The following is an 11,643-nucleotide window of genomic DNA, read 5'->3' as shown; positions in this document are numbered from 1 at the left end:
GCCAAGAGAAAAGGATGTTGCGTTAATCGAGACATGATGAGATAACAACTTGGACAAGAGTTTCAGCTGTGAGGAAGAAAGGGTTGAAATCTTATGTCTGAAAACACTTAGGACAGGAACAGGAAAACAGGAAGATGTTTGGTGTTCAGAAATAGAAGGAAATGTCTCCATCCACCACCTGAAGTGTATCAGCTGAGACAAGTCCTCCCGGGAGACTTTCCTTCCCCTCCCATATTGTACAGCTTCCTCCTCGAACTTTGCTTCCCTTCCCAGCTTTCTGTTATCATTTGGATGTCTATCTCTTCTGCAAAGGATTTGACCAAGGAAAACAGAGTGCTTGTAAATCCGCCTGCCTGAATGTGGTTTTTTGATGTCTGGAGCACACAGACACACTGCTGAAATTTATGGTTTCCAAGGAGAACTGAGAAAGGGAGAAATTTATGTTAGGAAAATGTGACTGTCATCTTCGTTTATCTCCCAGTTTTGTAATGGAAAACAGGCATTCTACAAACACATACACACAAAGCTCAGCATGAAATGTTTTATGAACTTCAGCGCGTTAACCAAGAACCGTTTCATAAAGACTGGTAATAATAGTATTAATAACGTAATAAATCAAACACCATGTGTAACATCCCATCTCCATCCACCTACTAGGGGAGAAGGCACCCCATTGAGAAGCAAGGCAGCGGCATCTCTTTCCTTTCCCATCCTTCATTCTGTCTGTATCAATCAAAATACTTTGGATCCTTCAGACCAGCAGACTGACCACAAACACCCCCTGGTCCTTACTGAAGCTGTTGTACATTACACAGGCAGCAAATACAACATAGAGCTACACCAGACGTACTGAGGATGCTTCAAATCCACTTCAAGTCGACAGCTTCACGAAAGCCCATCCTGAACACATGGATTACCTGGAACATTCAGCTCATTACATGAAGCAGACAGATAGCTAAAGCAACTCAAGCAATTAGCTGGAAGGAGTTAAGCCATTAAAAGACAAATGCTCAAATTTGTGTGTTGAAGAGCACAGACAGATTTGCATTCCCACTAAATGAGTGTGCTGTTCAGTCCTTGGCAGTTCATTTGGACTTTGAATTTACAGCAGGAAACAATACAGATTATGCTTCAGACAACCACAGTTTATTTCTTGAGACTACTTGCAAGCAAACCTGAAATATGCATTAAGATAAAAGAGTATCTATTTCATCTGGTACCAACTAATCTGAATTAAAGCTACCTCAATTTCTGAAGCTTACACCAAGCCATTTCAAAGTATTTACACCATTTTGCAAGCGCTTAGACAGGAAGCTTTTCTATACTCACCCTGGAGGAAGTGGTGGCATTATTGATATATGTCCTGCACTACATTAAGTGTGGCTGTGGAGTTATTTATGTGCTTTTCCTGACGACTTTTGACACAGGAGTTGATTGCAGTGCTGTATGATTATGTCTGCATCTCTGAATCTTTCTTTCTCAGCTGGAAAGTCTCAAGTTCCAAGCTGGGATTCCCTCTCCACCCCCTTCTCGTGTACTTAACCCTCCTTCTGCTGGAAGTGTTTAGTAAACACCCACAAAATACTCTTAGGTACAAAAGACTACAGAGAAGTGGGAAGGCAGCATTTTAGGAGGGGAAAAAAAGAACTTTCTTAGATGCTCTCTGCTTATGAAGTCTGTGCTGTAAGAAACCTCTTATTAATTATATGTTTAACTATGGACCCTTAGAAACAAATCCCAAAGGATTCGGGATTTCAAATTATGGGGTTTTGTTGTTGTTCTGTTTTGATTTTAAATTGTGTTTAATTCTTTTTCTTATGATCTTTATCAGCCCAGCCCTCTTCTCTGGATTCCCAGACCACCTATGGACAGAAGCATTGCTCATTAGTAAAGCTACTGCTGTCAGCTACAAACAAGCATCTGTGTGCACCTATCACTTCTCTGTTTTACTGGTCACAACCCAGACAAATACCCTTGTAGCCCAACTCAACACTCGTAGCTGAGAGCTACAAAGCAGATGAGAACATGTGCTCAGTTCTGTGGACAGTTGTGTGGGATGAAATAGCTGCCACTATCATCTGGTTTCTGAGCCAAAGGTTTCCTATGGGGCAGTCCTGTCACACAGCTACTAGCCATTCTACATTGTCTTGCTCAGGTTTGTGCATACAAGCAGCACCCTACAGCAGAGCTCAGACTGCTCTCAAGGTCTGGAGCAAACCTAGCACACATAGATGACTATAGCAGCTATAAAAGCCTGCACACTTAAGTTTTGATCTACTCACCAGAGCCAGAACTGATGCACCACAGCCTTCACTGCCACCATGAGCTCCTCTGAACAAAGGACATGAACTCAGAATGGAAGCTAAAAGCTATATAGCCAGCTATATATGATGAAATGTGGGCTGCTGGTAACTGAAACCCACAGAAAGGTGGCCTGTGGGTACTGCTGGAGCCAGCACATGCAGTCACTTTGGGCTGCACTGGTGCAGTGGGAGCTATTGCCATATCTGTGAAGGACATGAGGTTGCTCTGGGCTTTTTTCAGCATAAACGTTATTTAGGACTATATTTTAGTGGCAGCTGAGCCTTTTTAGGAGACCCCAAACAAGGATACCGAACTAGTGGTGGGTATGGTGTTTCTGGATGCTTTAGTGTCAATCTCACTGACACAGCTGAAATGTGGAAGTAGGAAAAGTGCTCAAGATATAGAATGGAAACTTGTATGAAGACTTCAGTTGGTTGAAGCTGAAACCATAGAGAATGGGACTGGAAAAGACTCATAAACTATGGAAATAAGCACCCAAAACTTAGACCCTCCCTGCCCAAACTGAAGAGTTCTTCACTAGTGTTTTTTTTCCAAGAGCAACATTCCAGCCAAAAACTCTTAAATCTTACCCTTCATTTGCCCAAAGTTACTAATATTTAGTTACTCAGAGCCAAAAGCCTGAAGGCACAAGGAAGCTCAAATCCAAGCATAAGCTTCTAACAAGGCTCAATTCTATACAGCACAGAGAGATCCATACCATGAATCCGATGGCAGGTAAAAAGCAAACTAAAAGCCAAATTACACACAGAACACCTTCCTCAAAATGTTCAGCCACTTGCTATCTAGGAAGCTTTATCAGTGCCAAGTCTGTTGCATGTGCTCAAAGAAAGGGATTGGCATGGAAAACTGTCAGCCTGTGCAAAGACATTGGCAGAGGTCAAAGTTTCTCATGGGGATATTCCTATAAAAGATGATTTTCTGGTAGAAATGATTAAAACCTTCCATCTTTTACAAAATATGAAACAAAAGGAAGAAAAATCTTTTCTCTAACACTAAGGTGCATTCAGACTTTTGCCATATGGGAAAATTTCCATAAGAAAACATGGGAAAATTCTGAGACACAATGCACCAGAGAAACTCCCCAGTTTCATGGTAAGGGTCAATTTAAAGGGATTTCAGGCAGAACCCCAAACAGATATAACCCTCCACCCCCCAACTCTTTAAAAACATAGTAAGTTATAAAAAATAATAATAATGAAAATCAAAAGAAAACCCCAAACCTCTGCCCTCCGCCTTGCCCATGCCTACCTCTAAAGCTGCTTTCCTTGGGTAAAAGTAGGGTATTTTTGTCACTATTGTATTTCAGAAAATGAAGAACTTCTCAGTGTGAACCACCTCCCTGGGCTGCACATTTAACTGCCAAAAGGAGCAAAAGGCAACCTGAATGGAAGAGGAAGGGATTCAAAAGAAATCAACAAACTGTTTCTCATCTTTTTTGTTCCTCACGCCTCCTCTTTTATGAATATTTTGGGGGTTTTATTTCTCCTCTGGTTTTGCTGAAGAGAGCAGGGAGCCCATTAGAGCTGGGGGATTAAGAGAGTTGAAATAGGATTGAGTAATAAAATTGCTGTTAAATAACACCAATTATGCAAGGCAGATGGCCCCATCCGAGAGCACGGCATTTCCCACATGCCGGGACAGGAAGCAGAACAGAGCCCATTCTGCTTTAGGAAAAGCATATCATTTGTGTCTGATTAAATCATACCGATTTGTGATTATTACAGAGGAGCTGCCCTAAGTGGGTTATGACACCGGGAGATGGAAGCAGGCATTTTAGGGAGGAAAGACATCAAATGACAAGTTTAGCTGCTGTTTAACCCCTACTGGAAGCACAATTCTCAGTGCAATTCACTGGACCAGCTACTTGTGTGCTCACCTGGGTGTGTGCAAAAGGTTTAATTCTCCTACCATTGGGAACAGCAGGGGAAAATCTGTTCAGTAAACTGAGAACATTACTAATTAATGGTAGACAATTCCCAACCATGGCGAATTCTCTAACTGTTAATTAAGCCAAGTTAAAGAGCTGCTTCCCTGTGCACAAGGTAACGGCTGTAATGGCTTTTTTCTGCTCAATCCAATTCAGAATCACATAGACCAAGGGTTTCTCATTTATTTCCTTTAAATCAGGGTAGCAAGCCAAGCTCCTCTGGTAAGATCAAAGCAGAAAAATGGATCTAGGTTTTGAATAAGATTAAAAATAAATGTTATAGAAAGGCAAGAGTAAAAAAAATAATGCATCAAAAGGAAGTAATAGGGGAGAGGCGACTTCTGGGACCAAAGCAGTAAGAGACGAGCCAATCCCATGGCAATTCAAGCTACAAGATAGCCATATATAAATATACACATGTGTATACACATATACATCAAGTAAGCCGGACTGCACCTTTCAACCAGTCAAATGGTGCTGGCCAGCTCCCAGTTTTTCTGTTTTATCCAGAAAGTGAATGGTAAATTTAACATATAGAATCACAGAACCACAGAATGGTTTGGGTTGGAAAGGACCTTAAGATCATCCAGTTCCAACCCCTGCCATGGGCAGGGAGGCCTCATTACCCATGTCCATCACTCCTCCTCCTCCTTGCTACCCATCACATCACCAAAATGTGGCCTTGAACACTGCTAGGAATGGAGCATTCACAACTTCCTTGGGCAGTCTGTTCCAGTGCCTCACTACTCTCTCACAGTAAAGAACTCCTTCCTTACATCTAACTTAAATCTCCTCTGTCATGTTTTAACCCATTAACCCTTTTCCTATCAAATAAAGTTTTGCCATTAGAAATTAATACATATACATACAGGAAGCTTGTTTTCCCTGAGGTAATAGCAAGGGAGAAAGTCCCTTTGCTTTCAGTGCAAGCAAACCCCAGTGCATCTAGAGAACAGAAAATCCAATGATTCCTTAAGAAAAGCAGGGAATCAGTGTGGAAAACAGGGGTATTTATTACTTTCAATTAGATGTCCAGATCATGGCACAGTGAGGGCCCATGAGCAGTTTGCAATTACGGCTGGCATCACAGCATAGCATGGGGAGATGTCACGCTAATCTCTGCTTTCCACTCAGGCTTTTGTTGATCTGTTTCACAAGCAGATTAACTTTCTTTAACTAATATGAAAAAATGTGAAATAAAATACTTACTGGAAGATTATATTACGTATAAACTCATGCTCAACACAAGCTGATGGACAGAGATGAAACCAGACAGTTTACTTCAACATTCAAAACCACAGTATAACCTGAGGGACCAAAAGTCCAAAACTGTTCCCAGCCTACTGGTTAATTAAAAAATATTCATACTGATGAATAAATAAATCTTAAAATATAATTTTCTGCTTCAAATATAAAATTTTTATTAAAGGACATTTTTCCTTTGCAATATGTGAATTTAGAAAACATGAATAGGAAACAAACATGAGAATTCACTTAAGTTTAAAACGAGGCAAACAAAGGAGAGTTTCGCTCTTGAATTAAACGTCGCATGTGAAGTTGTAGATGCGGAAAAATAGGTTTTCATCCAGTTCCATCCAATTTATCCTGCTAAAGAACAAAGCTTGATTATAAACCCCCTGGCACCTTTTGAAAGAAGAGGAGTGTTAACGCTTTGCCCCAGCCACACTGCATGTGGGCAATTGTATCCCACACACACCAGCTCTGACTTCAGCTCTGCACAACTCCTCTTGCGTTCATGTGCTCTGTGGCTTCTTACTCCTGTTTTTGTGGGGTATAAAACAACCTCTGCATATGTCAAACCTCATTTAGCAGAAAAATGAAGCATGTCCACTTGTACCACTGCGTTAAAAAAGCAATCTCAGTTTACCCCAAACACCACTCTCTAACTGAATGACTTTCTTATTCCCGGCTTCATTCAAGGAAATGAGGTTTGACTGTTGAGTACTCATCTAAATCAGCAGAGCTTATAGAAGTGCTTTGGGATTGCAGTGAATGAAAGAAACATTCTTATTTCTGATAATGGGAAACAGTTTTTGTTGAATTATATAGTTACAGCTCTAAATTTTCAGTACTTAGATTATTAGGAATTCAGAAGGAATACTGATTGCCAACAGAAGTTTGTGCAGAGTGAGATTCTCCAGTGATTTTGGGTTGGTTTCTTTTTTTTTCTTTATATTGGTTTTCTCACTGTGTTTTCTAACATGAAACTCCATAGCAGTTGTGTGAAGTCGATAACAAAGTACAGGGCTACCAGAACGTACCCAATTGCATGCCAGGATCTCCACGAAGGAGACTAGCACTAGAGCAACATTTTGGTCAGCATTCCTTGCTTTATAGGCAAACTGTCAATACTGAAATGCCTAAAAATGCAGCTAATGAAGGCATTCCAGTCTATTTGGGTCACAGAAGGGTGCTCAGTTTTATAGGGTTGTTTTGCAAGACAAAATATGTAAAACTAACAAGGAATGAAAGAAAAACAGAAAAGAACCCAGATCCTTCACATTTTTAGACCAATTTCTAGCTGTACAATCCATCAAACCATATTTTTATTAGTTTTTGCATCAGGACCATAGAAGCCCTTAAGAATTCACGAGATGGATGCTCTTTCAGGTGGGATTCAAGATTAATTGATCTGAAAAGTCATTCTTATGGTATTGTAGTGACTGCACAGCCATAGCAACCTCTCAAGAATTTTAGTACAGCATCAAAATAAATGTTGAGGTCCTGGCTATAATGACCTTAATATCAAAAATAACCAAGGGAGACAATCAGGGTAAGCAGAGGGTCTCCTCCCCTGAAGCTCACATGCCTAAACATTACTACACAAAACAAAATCAAACCCATGAAAACAGTATTCTGCAGTTCACAAGATGAATTACAAATAAAATATGCAGCTGATCCTAGCCTAACCTTACGAGAAACGTTCCCTCTGAAGACTCTTGGTCATATGTTCTCAATCTCTGCCTCTTGGACAAAAGCAGCATGAGGAGAAAGAGAACTGTTAAAAACAAGGATGTCAGAGGTTTTGCTAAGGGAAAAAATAAACTTCCTATTGGAAAGTCAGAGGTTGTGAATAACAGAAGGAGACATAATGAGAATGCAGTTCTAGCTGACCTACTGAACACAGTCAGTCTTCAAAGGCAGAACTGCATCCATGGTGAAACACCACCAACCTCTCTGAGCAGAGAGCCAGGCAAAGCCCTCAGTACCTGTGCAAGATTTTCAGTCTTTGAGTCATAATTACTTTTAGGATTTCCTATTGTTATGTTGATATATTATTGTTACGATAAATCTCTGTGTGAACATACTCTTCACACTTGGCACAGAACCTCACAGCCTTTTCACAGTCACAAGCATTTCCTAGAAGGGAAATAATTCCTGAATTACTCTGCTTGGGAATGACTTATTTGTAAGTGACACACCCTGTGATGTCTAGAAAACACATAAAACATTCCTGAAGACATTTCCTCCCTGGGCAAGTACATAAATCCTCCAAAAAGGGAAGAGGGATGGGAATTAGTCATAGGAATAACCTGGCTCAGTGTTGAAGTCTCTTTTCTTTGAAGTATAAACATAGTGTGACACAGCTTAGACTAATGTAAACACTGGCAAAACACTAAGAAACACATCTTGAGGGACATGCAGTCTTAACATCTGAATGCAGCAGACCTCACTATGCTGCTCTCCTTACCTATTTTAATTGATTTGTACAATCCCCATTCCACACTGTTGAAGTGGATTTCATTGTCTTGAAATCTAGTGAATACTACTTCACGGCTTGATATGCCTTTACAATCACTTTTAGCAGAAGAGACTTGCACATGCATCAGTCTGGTGGCTAAAGGAAGCCTTTCCTGAACTCAAATTCAGCTTGTACCTGAGCTGAAAAATGCAAGGAATTCTTAGGTGCACCATAAACCAAAGATAGATTCCTTATAGTTTAAAGACGTGTGATCCCCTTGAAAGCAGAAGATGCTCAGGATGCCCAAGGAAAGATGAGTAAGAGTATAGCTTTCTGAAAAAGACAAGAAAGCCAATATGGCAAACATGAATAGAGCAAGAGAGTGCTTTGCAGTGGCAGCATTGCCATCCCAGCTTTCTCACTGTCATTTCTAAGTGATAAATTATTATTATTAAGCAGCCATGCTAAAATGTACAGGCCTTGTTTTATTTTTAGGCTTTGATTTGGATGCCAGGCTCTTCAAACATCACACAGTCTGAGAACCACTATTAAAAAAAGAAAGTGAAGAGAAGCCAAATTCTTGGCCTGCTGCAAACATTGTATTCAATAAGCTGTGGTTCAGTTGGCATTGTATTTGTGCGTCAAGAAATATCCTAAAGAGAAGTAGGAATTTGCATAAAGCGTAATATTTACCAGGGACATTCCCCAAAATTGAGTGTGTTTAACCCTTCCTTTTATAAAAAAATAAGTAAACGGTATTTGAATTTAGTGATGTAGAATTTGAGGCTGTGCCCTGCTGATTAATATATTAAATGCATTATGAGCCATATATTGACAATAACCACACAGCAAGTCTGCTGGAAAAACTAAATACAAAGCAACACCTCCCCCTGTAAACTGCATTTTCCTAAAGCACACCATTAACATAATCAAGTTCTAGCAAATGTGCACCCTTCCCACTCAAGCTTAGCAAATATGAGAACAAACGTCGCTTTCTTCAAGCTGATATCAAGTTTCCTATAAGTTTCAGTGACAGGTATCAGACTGTTGCAGCCCAGCTTTTCATGGATTAATCCCAAACTGAGGTATTGCCACAAATGGCTGGGCAAAGGAGGCAGAAGGAACAAAAATGGATAGCTCAGAATTGGTCACATTGAAAAAAAAAATAAAAATCATAAATTCATTGTATAAAATAGGATTTGCAGACTCAAAAGCTTAACTATCACATTTTTAGATAGTAACATGATCTAAGATAGGTATCTTCCTTATACACTTAAATCTTACTTCTCAGTTTGACAGCAAAGCTTGCCAGATAGTATCTATCTCCAAACACTCCAGAGCTAAACTCTTACAGCATAGTCCAGTCAAACCATATTCATTCCTAAGGCAGAGAGCAACTTAGAGCTGCACTATTCATAAATACACATTTATTTCTCATTAAAAATGCATAATTACAGCATTTTAAAGCCTTTTCCCCTAGAAAAGTAGTTAAGCAACAGTACAAACAAAATTGTTAGTCCTCTGCAAATACAGTTTTCATTACACTGAACAGAAAACACCAGCAAAAGGCTAATACTTGCCGTTATGGAATTTTTCTTTTTTTTAAATATTTTCCATTTTTGTTATAAACACCATAGCAAATAAAAAAAGCTGTTTAAACAGTGAAAAATATTTGAGCTCTTGATCTTCTATATGTGGTAAAGCAAGTATTGCAAGGCAGCAATACACTAAAGATATCTGCAGACATTCAAATGGCGTATTTCACAGAAGAAATTAACAGGATGAAACATTGATTTAGTCTCACAGTTTTGATTCATTAGATTTCTTTCTTCTAAAAGATTTTTCCTCCTCTTTAAGTGCACCTAAACGCAGGCCATTAATTTTTTCTGAAGGCCAGATTCTCAACTGATGCAGTGATGTAGCTCCAATTTAAGTAAATGGGTCTCATTTATTCCAGGTGAGGACAATCACATCATCAGAACTCTGCAATTCGCAGGACATATTCGGGGTGTGACCATTAGTCTAAAGGGCATTTCCATTCTCCTGTTGTTGCATGAAGATGACAGCACTTAACTTCTGGCTGTGGATCACCCACATCTCAAAAGTTAATGCAGCTTTTCACAGTTCTCTTATTGGATTTGGATTGCTCCATGTTCTATCTGCATTTCTGGCTGGATTGCTGATTGAAGGGTATCATTGCCCTGCAAAAGGAAACATCAGTAAATCAATACAACAGTGCTTTCCACTGGTGTAGCCAAGGGAATGTGAACATATTATAGCAACACAATGTTGTGTATACATCAGTGCAAAATCTATATGGATATAATCTCTATGAGAGAACTGAAATGGGAATACACTTACAAAGGCACCAAAAATAACAAAGAATCCACATGAAGCCCACATAGACTATTGCCCTTCAGGCTGGAAAGAGAAGGCTGAAATAATAACCATGATAAAGATCTATAAAATCATGAGTGGCACAAAGAGAGCAAATAGAAAAAATTATTCTCTCTCTTCCCAAAAAAAGACCATGTTCCAAAAGGAAACAAAATACAACTCGTGTGCGGCACAACATGCACCAAAGCTGCAGAAGGACTTGTCCCAGCAAGATGGGTGTGCTGACAGCCTGGGGGTATGGAGTGTTACAGACAGAAGTTCACTAAGGGTGATCATAGAAAAGACAGCAGGATGTCGCTGAGTGACAGAACTATTGTAGGTAAAGCGAGTAAAATTACCTGTTAGACCTGTGCTTTGAATTTCACCATCTGGTGCAGGATATGGTCTGAAACTGCTGTCTTTACCCACTGCACTCTTTATTTTGTGTAAAATGAGAGTAGTGCTACTATAGAGAACTTCTTTCTTAAATAAATTTCTTCCTACAGGCCTCATTCTACTCACTTTCCAAGCAGAAACAGTTCTCCGTGAAGGAATTTAAAGCAAATACAGTTGACTACAGCTCTCAGAGGAAGTCTCCTTAAAAATCACATTACTGCCTACCAGAAGTCTGACAAGGCCGTGAAAGGATAATCCCATAGCGAACTGTCTTTTTGGCCAAGTTAGTTGGAGTAAGGAGAACTAGATTATGACACAAACTCCATCCTTAGAGCTGTAAGATGAATAGCATTTAAGAGCAGCTGTATTGGCTTGGATAAAGCCCATCACACCCAATAAGCCTTCCCCTGATAGCAGCCAGTATCAGAAGCATAGATAAACTACAAGGAAAGGGCAAGCATTTAACGATACTTTCCCGTTCACTCCCACAGATTCCAGAGATCTGCCCTTGATGGATTTTCCCTCCATAAAAACATCTAATAGATGCTTTATGTAACGCCTTGAATACAAAATAATGTTTGTGGCAGGAATTCCACTCTGAAAAAGTCTTACTTGAAGCCCTGCTTTAGAGCCTCAGCCTAGGATCTGCAGGATGATCCACAATAACACAAGGGTGGAAACTCAACAAGTTTTCCAGTCCTTTAGGTCTCACTCTACAGTCACACCTTACTTATCCAAATGAAAACACTGGAGTTTCAAATTTATAAAGCACTGCTCCTAAATTAACGTTTTGTTGTCAAATTATTTCCTTTCACCTCTCTGCCTGGTTGCAGGAATTGCAAACAGGTACCAGATTTTTTTCCTGTTCAACTTTTTAAGTTATCTGGTATTTACTTAATTGTGCAATAAATTAGTG

General features: G+C 39.7%; 1 protein-coding gene across 2 annotated transcripts in view; it reads right to left on the bottom strand.

Annotated features, from left to right (window-relative positions):
• Window positions 1-5,664: 5,664 nt before the first annotated feature.
• The window catches only part of BANP (BTG3 associated nuclear protein), a 152,803-nt gene continuing 146,824 nt past the window's right edge, over window positions 5,665-11,643 (bottom strand). For both annotated transcript variants that reach the window (XM_034073136.1, XM_034073137.1), the window contains exon 13: window positions 5,665-10,156. In XM_034073136.1, coding sequence (XP_033929027.1) covers window positions 10,085-10,156 — 72 coding nt within the window. In that variant the 3' untranslated portion in view covers window positions 5,665-10,084. The remainder of the gene's footprint in view (window positions 10,157-11,643) is intronic.

This window comes from Melopsittacus undulatus, chromosome Z (assembly GCF_012275295.1).
Source record: "Melopsittacus undulatus isolate bMelUnd1 chromosome Z, bMelUnd1.mat.Z, whole genome shotgun sequence".
Classification (NCBI taxonomy): domain Eukaryota; kingdom Metazoa; phylum Chordata; class Aves; order Psittaciformes; family Psittaculidae; genus Melopsittacus; species Melopsittacus undulatus.
The sequence above is the reverse complement of the archived record's forward strand: the minus strand, read 5'-3'. Positions and strand labels throughout refer to the sequence as shown.